The sequence below is a fragment of the Scophthalmus maximus genome, chromosome 6, assembly GCF_022379125.1.
Source record: "Scophthalmus maximus strain ysfricsl-2021 chromosome 6, ASM2237912v1, whole genome shotgun sequence".
Lineage (NCBI taxonomy): Eukaryota > Metazoa > Chordata > Actinopteri > Pleuronectiformes > Scophthalmidae > Scophthalmus > Scophthalmus maximus.
This window is the reverse complement of record NC_061520.1, coordinates 26,172,296-26,194,530: the sequence shown is the minus strand read 5'-3', so window position 1 is coordinate 26,194,530 and position 22,235 is coordinate 26,172,296. Positions and strand designations below refer to the sequence as shown.

The following is a 22,235-nucleotide window of genomic DNA, read 5'->3' as shown; positions in this document are numbered from 1 at the left end:
CATTTTTCACTTGCGAGGCACATAAAATCCAGAACTAATCCAATCTGCAGTGAGGCAAGAAAGTGTTGAAGTCACATTTGGGAGATGTCTTCTTCTCCTGACAAGCTCAGTAAGTGGCCATACGCAAGTTTCTCACTGGACCTGATGTCGTCTTTGGGACCCTTCATAGCATCCATGTTTGCTTTCAGTTCATTGAGTTTCTTGCGGAGCATCAGATTGTCAGGACACTGGCTGTGGGATGCATTGACATTTGCTTTCTGCGGCAGTATCTGTTTTGAGACTCTCTTTTCACTGAAGTTTGAAAATCAATTTCGGCACGCGCTGGCATTTGGTAAAAGTCAACAAGTTTTGTGTCATGCCCGGATCAAGCTGTCCAAATTTCCATGTCAAAATACTTGACGTAAATAAAAACTGACGAGATAAGTTTTGCTGTCGAGAGAGGACCTCGTATGTCCAGATATTCCTGCTTGCAGACAGAACGTCGGTTTAGTAAACCTGTTGCCACCTCTCCGTGCCATCGCCCATCGCAACGCTTCACTAGGGTTTGAACCCACTCCGATCCGAGCAGTAATAATATGACAACACGTGTCCCAACAAAGTGATGAAGTAATTAACGTGTGAAGACTCTTCAAGAGAAGTGCATAACAATTAAGACTCAAACGGCTGTTAATTATTGAGAAACTGCGCTGTCGCACAGTGAATGTCGGGGATGTGGTTGATATAGGCCCCTCTCATTAATCCTCCTGCCTGTCCTAACTGTGTGTGCATATACAGCTGCTTAATGAGGCCGCGTGCATCACTCTTCGTGACAACGATATCAAGTACAGCAGCTCGAGCTGCACCGGCGCTGCAGCGTTCGAGATTGATTCATTGGACCTCATCATAAAAGGTCCTTGTCAGCGTGTTTCCTTGGTGCATGCCACAGGACCTTTACGTGTCAACATTGTTCCCCGGCTGCTATTATCACACAGGTAAAACCACCCGTAGATGTCTGCCCACTTGTTTCAATGAACGGGCCACTGAAATATTTAGGAAGCCCTCCTAGTTAAAGTTTAATGCCTTTACATCTTGGGAGACGACTGTGGCGGAGTTGAGCAGCCTTTGCTTTAGACTGCGGCAAAAAACGACTAAGTCACGAACTTGGCATTAATGTGATCTTAAACGTGGCTCTTCCTCACATCCTCTATACCCTTACTGCTGTTTTAATGCTATATAAACATCGAGAAAGAGCCTGAGAGGAGCTTAAGCAGTCCTGGTGTTTTAGCCTCAGTGTGTTGTAGTAGCACGTCTGTGTGTGTTCAGTATGCACCGCTGCTGCTGCTGCTGTTGTTGTTGGCCACGGTGATATAAGAGCTCTGCAGCACGTGGCTGTTTTTAGCAGGCAGTAGTAATTACGGCTGGAAGTTGTCAGATGGTACATAAGACTCGAGACTCCGCTGCAGCTAATTAAGACAAACCTCGTATAAGCGCTGTCGTGGCGCGCGAAGAAGCCATAAATAGACCGGGCTTTTCATTCGCTCTCCTGCCACCTCTGTTTGCGTTGAATGGATCTAATTGTAAAGTCTCTTTCATGGCAGCGCTGCGGAGCACAGCGGAGCATATAGCAGATCAAAAGAGGCCCCTCGCTTTGGCATAAATCTGCATGGAGGCAAATTCAGACAGCTATCGCCCCGCCATAATAATTACACCGTGTGCTGTACCTGGAGCGCTCCAGTCTCTGTGGGCGGTGCATGATGGGTAGTGTGATGGGCCTTTGCTGTTCGTGGCGGTTCACTGTCACACACCAGGTTGTCTGATGACAGTTAGCATCATAAAGTATCATGACTGATGCTAGATATGCTGGAAATATTCGCTTATTTATACGTAGAGACAATGCATTTAGTCAATCAACAGAAATTTAGTCAAGAATCAATTCTGGAAATTGATTAATATTCACGTCATTAGTCAGAGAGAAATAAATACATTCCCGTGTCCTGTCATGTCAAATGTACAGTGTAATGATTATTAATTTCATATTGTTAAAGATAAGACAAGACTTTATTAATCCCATGCTGGGGAAATTCACTTTTTGCAGCAGCAACAAAGGAGGAGATGGGATAACAAAATATTGCAAAAATACACAATAAAAATAGAAAAAAACAACAACTATATTATATACAAGAAGTGCAAGTAATATTTAATTACTACTGTAATTTGTAATAATTTTGTTTGATTGTTATTCCAAGATGCCACCTCAGCATTAGTGAGGTGTAAATATGGCTATAAAACAAAACGTATTGTGTTATGCCAACGGTCGATGTGTTTATTTTATGATCCAAGTTATGGTTCCGCAGAGGGAGGATCAGATCTTCACATCAGCATGAAATGCTTCAGCGAGCAGCCAACTGACTCAGTGTTTATGCCTCGCTATTCATGCAGAAATACAACACCCGGTGCAGTTAAATTCATAGTGTCGTCGGTCTATGTGCATTACATCACAACAACAAACAACAACGTCACCACTGATGAGAATGCACGCACAAACAGTATATGTACATAATATATACATATGAAGCAGCACACTAAGCATCATAGATAATTATTTCTATTATGTTTCAAGAAAAAAGTCAACTGATTTTAATAATTTCTTTGACCAACAGTCAAAAATCCAAAGATATTTATAGACAACAATGAAATACATATATTCACATGTAAGGAATTTGTTTTAAAGGTGACATATCATGAAAAAAATCACTCTTTTCAGTGTTTGGCACATAATAAATGTGTGTATCTTTGGAGCCTGCTGCCCCACAAACTGTGAAAAAAGACCACCCTGTTGTTTTTTGGTGAGCCGGCTGAACCCTACAGCCTGGCCAACTGGTTCAGACTTCTCTCCAACTGTAATGGCAGTGACAGTTGGATTCTTTTGGGGTAACCCCGCCTGCAATCTGAGAATCTCAACCTTTCTTGTGAAGGTGCGTGACATTTCCTACACGTTTTGAAAGCGGTGGACCAATCAAAACAGACTGGGCCAGCTGGCCAATCAGAGCAGAGTGGGGTTTATCGAGAGGCGGACCTAAAAGAAACCCAGGTCTTTCAGACAGATGGTGAAAAGAGGAGCAGCAGGAACGGTCAGTATGAGAACACTGATGCCTTTTCTGAACATTAGAGCATGTAAACCTTTTCTAGTGGAAACCCAAATTGTAAGTGTGGACCTGAATATGAGCATAATATGTCACCTTTAAAAAAAAGGAATTTATATTTGATTGGCGAAATCCAGCTCTGAAGTACTGGTAAATTTCTCGGAATCTATGGAAATAATGATGCTCTTAAATATGTCGGTTGTTGGTATGTTCCCTAGCATATTGATCAAAATGATCATAAAAACAATCATCATTTGTAGACCTGAGTGTCAGTGTCTGTACTGGTTATTGGAAGTTGTCATGTTTGCCAGTGTTTGTTTTGTTTTGTTTTGATGTCATTACAAACATAATTGGGTGATATTTGGCAGAAAGCTTTGCCTCTGCCTGATTAGACTGCATTTTAGATCTGGATTCTCTACTCTCCGATCATTATTCCTGGACGTCATGATGCTTTCAGGTGCTGGTGGAGAAAACCTGACATTTGGGGTTTCCAAGTTGGCTGACTGCTGAGACATGCAGCTCCTCACGGAGTGATGAAGAAAAAGTGGTGTTCTACTCCCTGTCAGTAGCTGTGGATAAGGTTTTCTTTGGGTCTGACAACTCTGCATACAAAACATTATGTACATAGAATAAATTCCAGGAAATATATGTGGAGATTGGGAGCTTAGCTGGTTGACCTTCCCAGACTGAGATAAGCAGTGCATTCTGTTTCTTGTGTCTCTAGAAGTACAGTGGCCTTTCAATGGAACATCTGACCCTGAAAACACAATAACGTGCTGCATTAACAGCAAAATCCCCTCCACAGCGCACCGAGACCTTCACAGATGGAGTACTCAAGCAGGAAGTTTCTAATTGATGTCTGTAGATTAAATGAAGAAGTATTTGTGGTTGGAAGAACATCCTTTTGTTTTTGTTCTGTCTTTTACAAGTGAAATGAGCTGTGGCTGACAAATCGTACGGGAACTAGACCAGGTATGAGAAAAAGAACATGTTTGGTTAAGAAGTGTCATTGGTTGAACAGCTGTGTGTGCGTGTGTGTGTGTGTTGTCCAGGTATTACTTATGCTGTGGGGACCTTTGCACATGGTCACAATTTATTTAATATACTTATGGGGACAAAAAGCAAGCGGCCATGAAGTAAATCATTCGCGGAGCGCTGGCGACCCTCTTCTCTGTGATATAATGAGCGTATATCACGGCCTGAAGTGAGCTGTTGCTTTTGTAAAACGGCTGCAAGTATAGTGAAAGGAAAGTGATAGGTACACTACAATTTGAATTGTTTATTTCGTCAAAAAAGATCCCTCCTGGCTGCTTGCTCAGTGCACGGCAGTTGCTGTGCGACATACTGTAGCGTTCCTCAGAAAGAAGGCCACAAGACGGTAGCTGGGTTCGCCGGCAATTTCACTGGAAGTTCTCAGGCTACTGTGGGCCATTGCTAACGCCAACCAAACTACAACCATTCAACCTCACCGTGTGCTTTGAGCTCTTGTAAGTTTCCTCAACCTCACTCCGTCGCTACTCACGTCTACTTACGTTGTTACTTTCGTCAGTCGTGGAGTGATGCGGACCTTTGCAAACTGATTCGACGTCATAGCCATTCTATACGCTCATTATACCACGGCTATGAACCAATCAGAGCACTTGATTTGATTTGGGGTCAGGATAGGGATAATATTAAAGTTAGGTAAGTAGTAGTTCTAATGTCCTCTGAAGTCTGACTGTTTTCACCCGTGTGTGCATGTGCGTGTGGGCGTGCGTTCACATATTGCATACCATTCAGGATTGAGGATAACTGAATATATAATAATCTTGTTACAGCCACATAAACACAAACACAAACAAGCGCAGCCATTTAATCCAATTTGTCCCTGACTCATTCATATTTACTGCGACCTAATGCCTCACCAGATTCTGTTGAGCGTGTTTTTACCAAAATGTGATGGATTTTCAAAGCGCGTAGGTGTGTGTTCTGTCCGGGTTAAGTTTGTTCCGTGCGCCCTGAGAGATTTCTAACTTTACTGTTACTCAGTCAGGGCATTGCAGCAAAAAGAAGGGGTGATAGAGATAGATAGCACCCCCCCCCCCCCCCCCCCCCCCCCCGCGCTGTTCTTTAAACCGGCTTGCGTCTTCTGATTTACATCATTTCAAAGGGAATCTGCGTTCGGAAAATGTGCCTCCTCTCAGCGGGGGTCCCACTGTGATGAACCAGGCCTAATTAATGATGCGATACACCTCCTTCGATTCCCCCATCCTCAGTCACAATATGATCTTCTCTATTTGTTTTGAAGCCATCAGCAGGCTGAGCCGGGTACCGTCAACGCGCGAGAGGTTGAACAGTGTGGCTCCGCTGACATTTTGCCTCACCCTTCATCTCGTCTGACACACTTGCCAGTGAAAGGTGCTTCAAAGACTGGAGCGGACCAGCGCGGCTTCCGGCTCGACCTGCCTGAGGCAACGAAAACACGATGCCGCGAGGCTACTGTACGTCTGCTACTAACACAGAGCCCGTCATCCTTCAAAACGAACCCTCCACCTAAACTGCATTTTAATAACCTGATGTGCAGCCTGTCAAAAACAGTGTATATACTTTTTGAAGTATAATTTTTTTGGTTATCCCCACCCAACCCTTACACTCAGAACAAGAGGAGAATTTTTTTTTAGGTAAATAACTATATGATAAATAATAATAAATAAGTACGAAAAAAGTCAAATGAAAACACAAAATAAATGGAAAAAAATTAAAATAGAAAAAATAAGTAGAAACATGCATGTAGTTATACACATTCATACACACACACACACACCTATCATACCTATATATAAACACACACCGATACACAAATACACATGCACGTTGTGAATTTCCAACTTTGGCCCATCCTACCTCGCTCCAGCACATAAAAAAAACTAGAAACAAAAAACCTCATGGCAATCCATAAATAGCGTATATAATTGTTCTGGAATACACATATTGTGGCTGCCACATAATATTACATCACTGTGATATTATTGTGATGTAATGCACATAGACAGACGACTCTATGAATTTAACTGCACCGGGTGTCGTATTTCTGCATGAATAGCGAGGCATAAACACAGAGTCAGTCGGCTGCTCGCTGAAGCATTTCACGTTGGTGTGAAGATCACGGTGAATATCGTTCCATTTTCTTCCACTACAGTTACCTAACAGTTAGAGTGACATGTTATGCCTCCCATACACTAGACGACTTTGAGAAGACACTGACAAGACTTTTTATAAGACTTCAGTCTGACACCCTCTCACATCTAAAGACAATTTGTCATTAGTCAAAGAGTTTTTAGTCGCAGTCTAGCCACCAGCAGCTTTTAGCCACTAGGTGCGCGAGTGTGTGTGCAATGGTCTGTACGGAAAATATAAGCCAACGAGAAAAAGAGAGGACGCCGCAGAATGTGGAGACGACGGGAGTACATGCTGCAACATCGCATGGAGACGCCGGTGAAGCACTGACAACGTGGTTTCGGAACCACCTGGTTGCTCTGTCCCTTCCGCTGTCCCCCCCCCCAACATGATGTGAGAACTTGTTGTCAACTGACAGCATAACAGTTTGTGTTAACATAACTGGATTTATGTTGAGGATTTTGATTATCAAGATGTTCCACGAGACAAAAGTGGTTGTCGTTGAGAAAGATGCTCCAAAATATAAGACAATATAAAAAAGCTCTTCTTTATAGATGTTTGAGGATTAAAAAAATCTCATGACCCTTTCTGTTTGTCGGCTTTTACATGAGCCCCTTTTTGATTAATAAATAGTTTCACAAAAGATGCCTCAAGATGCTCATGCAAGACATCAGTTTGAAAAGCAAAACTGTCGCTCGCCGATAGTCAGCGCCGAGCTCTTGCCTCACGTGTGAGTGCGACCTCACCTCTGCCACTGTGTTTACACACCGTTGGTCTTCAGGGCAGCAATCCACTAGAGGGAGCACAGCTCTAAGGCTTTACTCACGTGCTCCTCGGAGCAGATTAATCCTCAGATGACTGGAGGGCTGACATGGTCCATGGAGATAAGTCGGAGTATGAGAGAAAGCTGTAAACACTCCCTCGCTCTGACTGGCTGACGTGAGGACTATACCTCAGACAGCAACACCAACAGTATCACGCCGTCTGATGAAGAGACTCTCTAAAATTGGCTTTTCGTCGCGACATATAAGGACTTGTGTTTTTCCTGTTTGCCGTCATCCCTTGATTTCATGGTTTTGTATTATTGCATTCCTTCATCATTGGTGCTGTAAGTAACAATACAGAGGGTTGAATGTCCTGGAGGGGGACTTTTCTACTTGTCACGAACACAAAGGGTAGACATTTTATAAATATTATAGCTGCTTGACCTGTGTGTGACAGTTAAGTTATACTCTTAAGTTATACTATAAAAAAAGAAAACAATTAGAAAGACAATACATCAGCACTATTGTCCTATTTATATATTCATGTCACAATTTACTATTAATTTCCATAGACCATTAATTGGGCATTGACTGAATTTGGTTTAAAGTTAAAGATTGTAATAATAATAGGGACAGAAATACAATTTTTTTTTTTACTTTGACCGTCTTATTATAATGGCAACAACTAAAAAGCGAAATTTGCTTACTATAGGAACATTCTTAAATAAGTTGACGTTTTAGTAAATGTGTTGATGTACAATAGAGAAGATTGCAACCGAACACTGAGAACCAAACCTTTAAATTGCTTGGTTTTGTGAAAACAGATCACAACAGATATGCAGCTATATTTTGATGATGGATTTATCGTTTACATTTTTTTTTATTTTAGAGCAAAACCTCACCGGTTCACTGGTTTTCTTAATTATATATGATGGTTCAACCGTGTCGTTAATATTCATCTAAACTGCTTTTCCGATTACATCTTTTTTGGAGGGTCTGGTTAGGTTTGGATTAGGTCAGGGAAGGAAGGGATGATTTTGTTAGATGTTAACAAACAATCTCTCCTGTGACAGTCAGAAGCATAAAGCAAAGTTAGATAAAATGATATATTATACTGCATATTGGCAGAAAAAGTACGTTGTCTGTGAACATTTTACTGACATGTTCAGTGTCAACATGTATAAATATTAACCACATATCTTCATTGTGTTGATAATAAATGTATAGTTGTATAGCAATGTCCTTTTTAGGAGCCATGTATAGGACATAGACACTTTTAATGCAGTATCAGGGGTTTTGGACTGATGGTCGGACAAAAGAAGACGTTTCTAGATGTCACGTTGGGCTTTGGGACCTTAGTTGCAAGTTGTCGGCCTTGAATTAATCATACAAATAATTTATTTAGAAGCTAATAGAAACTAATCAGAATGAATCATTAATGTGGGCCCCAATTAAAACCCAAACATCTATTCAAATTAAATGTTTTGTTTGGAGTTGCAGCACGTTGATGGTGAACATTGCCAGTGCACGACACATGTATTAATGGGTAAAGCTAGGTGAAGTATGGTCACCTCGAGCTTTGTAGTCAGTTACTCAGAGAGGTCTTCAGGAGAACAGCTCAGTCCCGCGGGCAGAGCCTGAGTCGGGGGGCCATGGCTTCGGCAGATAGCCATCAATCAATGTCTAATGGAAGGCACGTGAAGACGTGAAGTACAGGACCTCCTCCTCTTCCCACTCATCGCCCCTGCTCAGACCTCAGCTGGCTCCCAGTGGCCTCACAATAGCTGCAATTACACGGACGGCAGTTCCCCGGGGGTGGCGGCAGGCTCGTGGGAGCTGTTAGGGCCGGGCAGGGACGCCACGGGCCATCTTTATTGGTTTTTTTCCTGAGCTTGGACTGTGGAGGTGATGATAAAAACCAGGCAGCGCTGGCTGTTTATCAATCGCTGCCATCTCTGCGGCCTTATTCTTAGCGGGGAATCGACGCAGCGTCCAGGCGCAGCAGGGGAGCAGGAGACACGCCCCCAAATCTGACAGTAAACGCTATATGATGCAGAAGAGCAAGGCCTTTAATGAACTCGGAGGGGAGCAGGTCGGGGTGCTGCCCTCAGATAATGGCACCGATGTGTGATCCGCCTACAGAGCTCAGCCTTAGTTTCATAGGAGGATCTTGATCAAATCATGCAGATTCCTGGCTCCCTCTGAAATCAGCGAAAAGCTGCGTTCATTCATGTGCCTGCCTGAGACCCAGATCTGTAGGGAAAATGTAGGGCACATGGTAAAGTGTAGAGTTTCCATGAGGATAAACAAGATAATGGGATGGGTTCTGCCAATTGAAACAGCAGCACAGTGCGGCTGCTGGCGGAGGTTTGTTGCCTCAGCTGGTTTTCTTGAGGAAAAAAAAAACCGCACTGTCCTGTATTTTTTCCAATAACCACGTCCTGTGGGAAGGAGACATGTTCTATGAACAGGACTATCATGTAAGTACACAATGTGTGGGACAAAGAGCAGTCAGTTCTTTTTCTGTCCCCAGATCAGATTGGGGATGGCTAAAAGTTAGAAGCAGTACAACTTTTATGATGGAAGTGAAGGTTTCCAACTTTCAGACTTTTTCTTGAAGTCAGCTTGTCTTTGTTCTTGACATCTTCCCAGGGAAATCTCCCAAACGGCTCATCAGCGTCATCCTTACAACCATTACATTGGCCCAGCAGGGGTTTCAATGAAATGTTCCTCTTCCCCTCCTTTTTGTTTCGTTTCTCCCTGGGCCTCACGTGGTTGTGTGTTTGGCCGCCAGTTTTCAACTCACGTCGAGGCTGTTGAGTTTTTCTTCACACTTAACATACGTCTCCTGTGTACAGCTTGGAATAAAATGCGTGCCTCCAATTTTTAAGTTTGGAGCGCTTGGTGGGTGATTAGATGCAAACTTGAAATCTTCCAAAACCAATGATGATGGCAGCAGTAGGATGGCACACCAGCCCATTTTTTCATTTTTTTTATTTTTTACCTCTGCCCCAGACGTTTTCACCCCCGTCTGTTTGTTTGTACGCAGGATTACAAAAAACTAAAATGACTAGAGATCAAGTCAATTTCTATTTTAAGAACCTCAATTCCCAAATGTGTCTTCAGGCAATCTACACAACATACACAACGACCCCTTCCACCCCGGACTTAAACTATTTGAAATGCTTCCGGCAAGCGGTTGAGGTCTGTCGAGACCAAAACCTCCTGTCACAAGAACAGTTTCTTCCCTTCTGCTGCCAGCCTCATCTACAAGGCCCGCGACCCCCACTGACACGCTACTTACATTTCATACTTTGCATCGTCATGTGCTGGCTTTATTGCGAAACCACATATAAACGCATCAAGTTATTTCTCTCCGTCCACACAACACAGAGGGCGCCGCTCAAACTACTTCCTGTTTCTGACCTTTCAACATAAGAGTATCCCGCAATGTATTGATCACAGTTTCTTTTTGACGTCCATCGTGAAAGTGTCAAACAATTCCTGTTTGTGCGCGTGTATCGCTTATTTTGCTGTGTCACTTCTCACGTGACAGTACTTTGGAGACATTTTCTTCCCGGTGAGAGATTGTGTAGTGTGTGAACCCCCGGTCGCAGATGAGTAGTGCGAACAGCACAACCACCGAAAGCCTGCGATACAAGACAGCTCGTCGTGTAGTGTGAACGTTACAGAGATCCTACGGCTTCGAAAATCGTGTAGTGTGCCCGAGGCATTAGCTACCTGTCTGTAAAGCTGATTCTGATTCTGAAATGAAGCACCATATCCAATTCAGGAAGTTTAGTGTCTTGTATGGAGCTTAGTGAAAAGTAAAGAGGTGCAGGATCAGGTGAGGTGGAGCATGTTGCATATGTGACTTTCTTTTGGAAGATTATAGTATTAGTAGTACAATTCATGTTTATTATTTTGTTTAACCATTAGTGACCTTTTTTTTTTTTACAATATTAACATTCTTTGTGGTGATGGGCTCAACATGCAATGCCCTGTATATTTAAAGCTGAAGTATGCTTTGTATGAACTAGTTCATACTCAACCGCTGCACTTGGAGACAGGATGAGAAGCCAAAACCATATTTTATTTGCCATGAATAACCATCTTTACCTACTGTAACCTTAACTCCATCAGCATCATTTAAAACCAATGGAAAGGGCTGTGGACATTGAACAGGTTCTGAATTTGTTCGGGCAATAGGGTTTGACGCACAACATCCTCTGTCCATAGAAGCTGGATTCAGATAAGAGAACTCCAGAACCACAGAAGAAGCGGTGCTCAAGGGTACTGTTGAAATTAAGTTTTTTACACTTCCCTGAAATGATATTGTGCTTTTAAATTCCCAAATCTCAACAGCAGAGGTGCTTGCGAAACTGTTATCAAGCAAAAGTCATATTTGATTCAGTTTTTCTGAACTTGAGCTGATTTGATGATTTTCCCTTCAACTAAACAGGTCTGAGACCTCTGCACTATACTTGCCGGACTTCACTGTGTGCTTTCCCTTAATTGTATAGTATATCCTCAGCGTGTTTTTGTTCATTACAGAATAAACAGTCCGTTTTATAATGCTGGTTGTTAGAAGCTGATTTACTGAAGGTCCTAGTTGTACCATTGGGTATGTTGATTCTAGTCTACAAATGACAGAAAAAAGCTCAAGTGAAGTGCACGGCTTGTCTTTCCCCGGTTGCCAAACAAACTCTGCAGTTATTAACATGACTTCTTTCTTCCAGCCAATCTGCAGCTGAAGCCCACGGCTGGGTACAGGAAGAGCTGCACCCGGTAAAAGCCAACAAAACAACTCCTACTTTAGATCATTGATGAGTTCTACAGTCACAAGCCGTCAGCTTGTTGTGTCAGAGATCTGTCAGTTAAAATTGGGGGGTTTTATCATCATCTTTTCCTTTTTTTTTGATTGAATCCTTGATGAGACTTCCCAAAATGGGGTTGGAACGATAAGAATGAAGCTGTAGTAATTAATGATTGATTCTGGCATGGGATTTCCTTTTGTCCACTCCGGGGTAAAAAGGTGATCGAGCATGGACGACGTCTCGTTTCGCCCGCATTCAGACCTCGGGGCTCTGGAAAAAACCCATGATAGATGGTCTACCATTTGGCTACACCGTCTGCTCAGTAATTTGCTGCTGGCCCACCCTGAGTGGGATGCCCCCCCCCCCAGACTGTCAGCGAGACAAAGGAAAGTGTTTACGCTGGTCCTTAATAAGGCGTGAGGAACATGTGGGGCCCAGTCCATAACCTGTCCTCTTGAATGAAAGAAAAGGAAATTGCTTTTTATTGCACCGTCCTTAACTGCAAATTAGATTTGGGTCGTCACTGTCAGCTATACATTTAAATCATTGCATCACAACCATCTGTGTTCATAAATGTGGTGCTTTCTTTATTTTAAAGGAGAAGTCCAATGATTTTTTTACACATCAAGTCCAGCTTGACTCAGTGAGTATTATGAAAACAGTTGTCTTAAGATCTATTTGCCTTTGAGGGAGATTTCCAAAATCGAAGAATTTAGTGAAAATTACTTGCCAGGGTTATTTCAGCTATAGGGCTTGGAGACTGGACACTTCCAGACAAAGAAGCTTGACAACTATTGAGTTGAATTCAGGGGAAATAAGAGGGGTTTGGCACAAATATTTTGTTTTGACAATTGGTTAAGATTTGTAGATGTCGAGCAGCCTTGGACAGATCTCTTGACATTTAAAGAGTGAACTCCTTTGCGTTATTTACGAGTAAGGGGCCATTGCAGTATAAAAACAAATTGTGTACTTCCTCATACAACCCGCGTTCATCTTTTCTTTAGAGTCAAAGGCACGATCGCTGCCTGTGCGGGTTTGATTTTGATGGTTCTTTTCTGCCTCTTGTAAATCCCCCTTATTATATATATATATATTATATATTTAATCACCGGAAAGCTCCCTTTTACATCCCCATCAAACTGTGTAGTCCATGTTCACTTACTAAAACATTCTGCCATTATAGTATTCTGCTGTCTTTAATTACTGGAACACTTATATTGTTTTACATTCATTAGTCCAGGGCTTCAGAGCCATATAACACAGAATGAGATGGGACTGTGTGTTTTGGTCGACAGCTTCATCCCACTGTGCGCTGTTCAGTATTGTAAGCTTTCCTCCAAGGTTTCCATGAGTCACGGCCTTTTACAAAATGCTGTCTGTTCTCACTTCAAAGCAGTGTGCCAGGCTGAATAATTGCTGTATCGCCTCACGCAGCTTCCCCCCCGCCCCCGCCGGGCCGGGTCCGCTGCACTATACGAGCCGACAGAGTCAGAGCTGAGAGCGGTCGCAGTGCCGGTATCGAGTCCAGCTTCCTACTCGCCCTCCTCCGCCAGGAGGTCACTGACAGGCTGAGTCCTCGTGGTAGAGCGCGACGACACCCATCCAACAGTGCTATCTGTACTAAACAGAGTGTGACCATGGCACGGTGATGGCACAGGGTTCAGCACTGGTGATGTTAAGGTTGATCCACACATTTGAAGCAGAGTCAAAAGCTCTCTATGCTATAAACCACCATGAATGCCGGGTTATTTTTTTTAATGTAAAACCTGTAAAAATTGGACATTGGATATTTAAGCACTCTGATTTGTTGCACAGATTTGCACTTCGGGGAAAATATGTAATTATAAACTATTAATGATCTTTGATTTCATAGTCATTATTAATTCATTCCCGCATCTGTATTAGTCTGTTTCACCGAATGCAGCATTATTTTTTTTACAGGTTTCACCATAGGATTCTGACGGTGGATCTTTCTTTAGTTTCTTTCATCGTGTTATTCAAATGTAATATAATAATGACAGGATTTTGTGTAGATTTGTTTTGCCCCCAAATCCTCTCTCCTGACCCTCGGCTCTCTTTTACAACCAATCAGCAAGAGTCACATCAAGTGTCCATCAGTGTCTCCTATGCTGATGCTGTTTAGGGTTGTCCTGGCAACCAGCCCAGGCTTTGTTTGTGTGTGTGTGTGTCCCTCATGGGTGCCGGCTTCACCCCTCTGCACACCATGTGCTGCCGCTGATTAGCTCGTTTCTGAGCAGCCCGGGCTGGCAGAGGCTGCGCAGCATCTGATAAAGCCTAATTGATACGGCCACAGAGGGAGGCCTTTGTGTGCTCGGTTGGCCTGGCGAAGCGCAGCGGGGACATACCTAGTCAGTGCGGCTGCTCAGACAATGGGGGTAGCCGTAACTCCACTATGAGGAGCTGCAAATGATGGAGACAGGAACCATGTGCTGTTAAAGACAGGCAACAGTGAGGGCTGAGCGTGGAGAGTAGGGCAAGGTCGAGGTTTTTGTTGAGTTGGGAAAAAAAAACCCTTCGTCCAGCAACTCCAGGAGAAGCCACAGTGCCTAGTGACTAACATCTCAATCAGGGCACTACTACTACTACTACACCAGGACAGCACAGGGTCACTCAGCATCAACAAAGGGAGCAGAGGGTTGCAGGTCCAGCCCCCTCCTCCATGCGGCCTGGATGCACGCAGTCAGATGCTGAGATGGGACTGTACCATGTGGGGTGACAGTGTTGTTGCCATTCAGCTTGAGCTGTGCAGGACTTGTTTTGTTCTTTCAGGTGTTATTTTTTGTGAAGAACAAGGCTTTTTTTTCTCCCCCCTATGGACCCCGGCGCACGATGACATTTTTATTGCAAAAAGCCTTTTGTAACGGACAGTCAAAATGTTGAAGTTCAAAGCTTTTTGTTTGGATTACTGGCAGTTCCTCTGTCTGCAGCCTCTAAATGGCTTTTATAAAAGGTAAGGTGCTTTATATATATATATTATGTCTGTTGATTTTTAAAGCATAAATGTATTCTCTTAGCCTTAATAAAAGGAAAGTCACGAAGCCATGACCCATTCAAATTTTGTAATAATACCTAAAAATCAAGACAATGCTTTGTGGTAATCCTATGGGGATTCAACCAGCACAAGTTATGGGTGCCCAGGATAATCAGACTTCTGTCCTCTTGCCTCGTAAAGTGTCACAGTGTATTCAGCCAGGCATGAGTGCTGGACGGCCCCCTTGCATTTTTTTTCTCCTTGTATGTTGAGAGGGACTGAAATGGGGACACTGGGCCCACGTGTCAGAGAGGTCAACTGGTCTGAATGGAAGCACTATTGTTGTGGTTCGCCCCTGACAAGCTCCAACACAGTATTCACTCTATTGTGTGTGTGGTCCTACTCACAGTTATTGGCCCGGCAGCATGAGGCGACACATGCCCCCTACCCCTGCACCATCACCCATCATGTCTGGAGATCAGATTCTGTTACTGTTCTTTCATTTTTTTTGTCAAGTTTGCACAATTGATAATGCTTCCTTTGTGCACATACATTATGAAATGTGACAATGACATGAACTGAAACAATATAACGAGAATAAACTGTCGTTAAACAGGTTTTACACACCAGAGTGTAAGTACTAACCAGTCTGTGCAAACAATTGTTCTAATGTCTCCTGTGTGAAAGCCTGTGTTATAGACTGAGGGCCTCAGTTTGAAAGGCCTTCCTGGCAGGAAGGTGTCTAACAGAAATAAATTTAGTAGTAACGTAGTAAACGTAGTAAATGTCAGGATATCTTGGTCTATGATGCTCAAATTCTTTGTTTAAAGGTTTCGTATTGGGAATCCCCCGACGTTATGGAAGTGCAATACTAAATTGAGAATCAATTTAATTCAAAATATCGTTGTTGTCAATGTGTTTGAAAAATGATACAAAAAAAACATCCAAACATGTCTGAATAATATTGGACTGCTATATGGACTGTCATGTGCAGTCTCATATGCTAGGAGAGGTTAGCTAGTCGCCCCAAATTGTATTTCATTGGAAATATTTGTTTGACAAATTTTGATATAAAGCACTGAACACATTTTTATTTTTATTTTCTTAAAGATAGGTTTACAGAACAAATAACACCATTGCATATGACATATTGTTCCTCAAGAGTTGTGGACCAATATGGCTGCGAGATGGTCCATTACATCAATTGATAACACAAATGAGTTGTAGAGCGTTAGAATACAGTATACAGCCAAAAGAAGTGACCCACTCACTTTGAAGCATAATTTGAGACTTTGTTCCTGGTCTGTGTTTCATCTCATTTGCTCTTTGTAATGAGAAAGGCACCCTTGGGGTCAGGTTGAAGTGAGCAAAACTCTTGGTCTGGATAAGAGAATGGTAATCAAAGAGGAGAGGAGTGCGATGAGGAGAGGAGCGTCTCCAAGCGTGAATTGGCGCTCACCTCCCGGCCATATTTATTCATGAGTTTGCCCATCCCCCCCACCATCTCCTACACGCAGCCGTTTCTCTAGGGACTAAAAACGTCCCCGTCCCCCCACGACACTGCTTAATGCGCGTGTGTTCCCATTTAAATACCAGTCAGTGATTGGACGGTGGAGACCCATTTCATTAGGCTTGAGGATGAGCCACACTCTTGTATTGTTTTCGGAGTGTGGCGGAAGTGGAAGGTGTTCGTTTGCTGTGTGACTTTGATGTGTTTTGGGAGACAGACGGTAACTGCAGTTCAAATGATGAGGTTGCACACACACACACACACACAAACACACACACACACACACACACACACACACACACAAAAGACTGCCCTGCTCATAACATTGTTTGGTCTCCTCAAGAAAGTCAACAGCAGTCAACAATCTAGATCTTGAACTTTTCCACGCAAATGGTTTTCAGAGGGTCAGTTTGCGCTGATCTTAAAATCTGAGCAAAATTGCAGTATCTCCATGTCTAGATACCACTGTACAGAGAGGTTTTCTATAGGGTGGATGAAACAAACCTTTAAGAGCATATCTTTTGTGTGTGTGTGTGTGGGGGGGGGGGGGATATTGTTGTTTTCTCTTGAATCAAGTGGACCAATAACTCCCATACCCATCTGTCAAACCCCACTGTTAGTCCTCTAATGGATTTAAATGTGTGTTAATAACTGGAGGCTGTCTGTAAAGGCTATTGTGTTGATGAGGCCTGAAGAGAACCTGTGATTGCGTCACACGCAGAGCTGGAGTTTATGCAGCAGGGTGTAAAACCTCTCAGATACAGCGCCAACCCTCACTGCTGCTGTGGGTCACTGGCTCACATCAAACTGTCCAAACATGGCAGTCCGTCAGTGCTGAAGAGACACCCCACCACCCATCCCCACCCTTAGATCATTTACAACCACTGATTCCACTCTGCCTCATTCACTTTCCCCAGGCCGACACGACACCTTGTGCCAACTCTTGACGGAATAATTGCACATAAAGTGGCCCCTTTATGTATTTCCCCTGCACAAAAGGTAAAGGGTTTACCCCTTTCCCCTCAAGGATTCATCTGATTATAGCATTTTTATCCGAGGTTAATAGACAGAGCGGCGGCCTTTAATATTCCACACTCATTGTGGACTTGGGGATCAGTCTCCGCTGAGGACCAAATTCAGGACATCAAAAGCCCTTCTACAGGCGCGACGTCGGTGCCTAGTCTGTCACAGATTGATCCCAGTGGCGCTCGAGTCTTTACAATTGCAGATGAATTCCTGATAGATCTCTAGCCTGGCGTAGCAAGACTAATACTCAAATAAGTATTTAAGTATTAAATGAGTATTAGTCTGGGACACTGTTGAGCGACGCAGACATGTCAACAGACAGAGAGGAGATTCCTGGGATGATGATTCCACAATGTCTATGAACGAGTGTTGCCGTGGGAGAAATTTGAAGATATCAGGTATTTCTAAGTCAAATGCTTATTCATCAGTGGTTGGTTGTCACTTGGTTGTTTATAAAAGCCGCTTCTCTCCGCCTCATGGTATAAACCCCACCCATTATCAGATAATCGGTTGTGATTGGACAGGCAAGTTTTTCTGCCGGGGGAAATCACTTCCCAATGGATAGGATCCAGACCGTATTCTGGCAGAGCAAATTTAAATGAGCTCCCAGAATTCGTCCGGGTCCCAGGCTAATATATCTCCAGAGGCGTTCCAGAGTCACGTTGGCTCACCCAAATAATGGCCATGGCCTTCATTTGTTTCATCATGCTCAGAGAAGGCCACTGCACAATAAACCAAAGAACAGGGTGCGGTCCTATCCCCTTGTAGTGTTTAATGTGAAATATTGTGTGAAGAAAACTGTGCAGTCTTTAACTGAGTGCTAATTGCATTCACTTTTGGGCCAAAAGGAGCACAGGCCTGTGAAAGTGTTGGTCCGCGGAGTATGCACTGACACTCAGGTCTTTCAAATTCTGCCAGCAGCTTGTTCGCACCAAGTGCTGCATGGTGCCCAGCCTGCCAGGCCCTTCTGCTTTACCCAGTGGCACATAGGGCTTGAAACAGTCACTTTGTCACCGGCCACGCTCTGTGATTTTCTTCGTGGCATGAAATGGAAACATCAAAGTCTGGTGCGCCTTGTCAAATCGATGTGTCTGCTGTGAGGATGTGGACAGCAAAGTGATGCAACCCTGAGCTGCAGACGCTGTACAGTAAATCGGAGCTTTGTGGCCAGTGCAATGGGACACAGTGACATTAAGGCCATATTTGTTGATTAGTTTTGTGTTAAAGGGGCAGTACGCGATTTTGGAGAAGGCTTGTTTCTCTCTTTGTCGTTGTTGTTATTTTCCTGCTCTGGCCGGGCCGCAAACCCGCGACCTCGGACATGGGATCATACCCGCTGGCACGTCTCTTAAGGTGCCGATGAGTGATACAAACTGCACACCGACAGCTAGCGGACCGTGGGGAAATATTCGCAGATTTTTTACAAAACGTGTATTGCTTTAGAATCGCTTACTGCCCCCCCCCCAGTACTGATTATGTCTCCTGTGTTTCATCTGCCGGTTTCCTTGCTGCATCCGGAATATTCAGGAGAGAGACCAAAAGATAAATCTTATCAAACATCTGTGTTTGAGGAGAGATGATTTCACCACATTAGTCTTCCTGACTGCCAGTAGATGACCCTGTCATGAAAGTGGGCGCCGGAGACAGACGGAGAGAAAGAAATGTTGGGCAGCTGCTCAGTGGAAGGCCACAGGGGCCAACAGGGAGTGAAAATACTCAGCTATTCTTAAACGTCTAGAATAACAAAGGCAAACGTCTCACATGTTCACTGTAAGGATTTGCATTACTATGTGTCAGCATATCCTTTACATGCAGCCGGAGTTCGTTTGGAAAAACGAAACGATAACTGATCACATTGGACTGAGGGAGCACAGTGTAGGCAACATAAAGTGCACTTGTCCAGCAAAATATTACTAAACGTTATATCACAAACAGACACTGACATCGTTTTACGTTGCTTGTGCAATTTTTGTGCTGCAGTTTAGCTAAATATGCAGATTCAGATTTAAAAAACTATGACGTGCAAGTTCAGTGTAATACATTTAACTCCTCGGTTATCTTACCTCACAATGTTCACTACAAGATGATCATAGTCAAAAGAATTCCCAAAAACGATGTTACCACGATAACTAACAAAATTATATGAGAAGCACTCAATTATTTACACGTTATTATCATATGTGTATTATAACATGATATACATATTTTAAATATCCAGGTTATTGTAATCACCGGTATTTTGCAACCCCCTTATTATGTATAATGTTAATGTTTATGCCTGGTCATTTTAAAGTATACTTTGCTGATAAATTGTCAGATTTTTTACATAAGGAAAACTTTGAATGCCAGTTCCATAGCTTTAGGGTGTCATGCAAACCAGTGATCACTGATGAGTGTTTACAAGGAGGAAAAAAAAACAATTGTCACGACAAAACTGTATATTTATAATAACCACGATCAGACAACGTAACTTTAGAAGTTTGACCCACCATAGCCAATTTCCTCTGCACAAACTGACTGCCCTACGTGTAAAATAGAACAAATTGCCTTATATCCAAGAAAGGTTCAGGTGGGGGAACACTGCACGTTCATGTCACCACAGCTCACTGAACAGACCAACGGTTTGCTTGTGCAAAGTAAGGTGAGCATCTTTCAACTCTTTGGTCTCATCTCGTGACTTCTCTGTACCCACGTGTCCTCGGCCAGTCTGCTTTCACGCAGATCAGGCCCGTTGACTGAATGATTTAGAACTGTACTTTACATGTTGTACCAGGTGATGTGGCGTGTGCAGTGATGTTCAACAGTGACGGTGATCCTGGCAGTCACTAAGCCAAACAGACATCTGTGCTCACTGCTAGTCATCTGGAGTCAAAACACAAGTAACAGCTGGTGAAGACTGTCCTATATACAGAGTCTCTTTTCTTTTCCATGGGCATCCCATGACGTCTCCCAAGTTATCCGACTTTTCACTTCATGCATTCCAATCTGCTGACCCGGCCAAACAACTTTTGTTATGAAATGGTTGATAAGTGACACATCAGACCAGTGTTCTGTAACCTACTGCACTCATTCAGCAGCAGTGGGTTTCACATCCCCCATCTATTGTGTGTGTGTGTGTGTGTGTGTGTGTGAAAAAGTTGCGATCTGACACTACAAGAGGAGTACAATGAAAAAAAAACGATCGCCAAACATCCACAATATCCGTACAGCGCCATGGAGATTATTTAGGGGGAACTGCGCGGCGGCAGTAAGTGACGGCCTGCTAAAGGAAGGGGCCGCGGCCGGCTGCTGGAATGTGAACACGCGCTCGCTTCACACACTGAAGCAAGGAGGGATTTTACCCTCTGTCTGGACCACTCAGCAGCTGGCCTTACTTGGTAATGCTGGATACGCCTGTGCTCTGCTCTCCCTCAGACAGGAACACATTGCTGTGTCGAAGGAGGGAAAAGGGGAACTGAGAAGGAGCAGTGAGGGAAGGAACCCAACCTCCAGGAGAGGGAGCATTGGTCCCTTCTCCTTGGGAACAAGGAAAGACTTGGGAGATGTTTTGCGGTGAAGTGAAGAGACAGGGAAGGAGTGGCATGGGCGGATGCTGGGAGGAGTACTCGTACATGCTCCTCTCTTGTGCAGGCGGTGTACTGCCCTTAGTTGCCTGAAAAACATCTGGGTGTTTCTCTACCCCGTTGCCATCTCAGCAGAGAACTTGTTCCGTACCTCAAGTTTCTGTCCCGACGATGCCAGGGGCATGTGGAATCTAATGTGGAAGTACTGCATTTCAGTGCGGACTATAAGGTAGGGGGGAATGCTGTTATTCCAGGGATCCAAAGCATTTTGGTGCAGCGCTTGGGAAAACAGTCAGGTCACTGCTGATACATGTGTCTTTTTTCAATATGTTTTATTTTAAAGTGTGCCATCAGTTTCAACTAACTTCAAAAAATACTGTTGATTTTTGACACGCAAAACACACTTGTGCGGAGGTGTTTGACAGCAAACCTGAAAAGTTGTTTCAGAGAGCTCTGCCACTTCCTTCAGTAATATTCATCACAACTCCTCAGAGCCCTGGTTCATTTGTTGGTTTGTTCTGTCCAACTAACAGCACAAACAGCCAAATATGTACACTGACAATTGCATGAAATAGGAAACAGTTGCATGTGCCCATCCTTCTTGCCTTGTGACCCTTCAACATCAGTTGCATGTCTACCAGTTCAACATTAGACTAATGTCAAATGCTTTTTCCAAATACATGTCAGTGTCCAAAGAAGTGAGAGTGTTCAGTAACTTGAAAAAAAATAATGAAAACATAGAGGAAGGTCTGTTTGTCTTCATACACATAACGGAATCTACTTAATTAACTTAAATATCATTAATTGATCAATCAATGGATGTTTCAGCACTAGTGTACCTATTTTTTTTATTTTTTTTTTAACCCAGTTCAGGAGATTCAAGCTGCAGTAGAAGGCGGGGGGGATGATTGGAGGCTACTTTCACTACACTTCCTACAACTGGTCTATCAGTGTTTTTGAAAACAGAGCGGCTGCAGGGGACGGGTTAAAGCCCTAATGTTTCCACAGAACGATTCCACCACTGCAAGGCTCAAATTAGTGGCCACTGTGGCTAGATCCGCCTGAGTCAGCAGTGGCCAATCACCATTCATAAACTCCGGTCTGTAATTCCAGTTTCCGCGGGTCGGCCGGCCACAGCTTGGAGTTCATGCTTTAATACAGCGAGCGTGCTCGCTTTTATTGAATTTCTGATTCCTGCCCGGCACAGCACACGCACCCCGGCTCGTGTAATCTGGCCATGAGACATATTTCCGTCTCTGCTGCATGAATGCCACAGCGACTTGGG

At 43.6% G+C, this 22,235-nt stretch overlaps 1 protein-coding gene across 3 annotated transcripts in view; it reads left to right on the top strand.

Moving 5' to 3' along the window:
- iqsec1b (IQ motif and Sec7 domain ArfGEF 1b) overlaps positions 1–22,235 on the top strand; it is a 186,607-nt gene that overhangs the window by 102,389 nt on the left and 61,983 nt on the right. Inside the window, exon 1 of one of the 3 annotated variants that reach the window (XM_035631262.2) lies at positions 20,918–21,179. The exons of the other annotated variants lie outside the window; for them this stretch is intronic. Coding sequence (XP_035487155.1) covers positions 20,977–21,179 — 203 coding nt within the window. The 5' untranslated portion in view covers positions 20,918–20,976. Of the gene's footprint in view, positions 1–20,917; positions 21,180–22,235 lie in introns of those variants that run through there. 3 annotated transcript variants of the gene reach the window in all.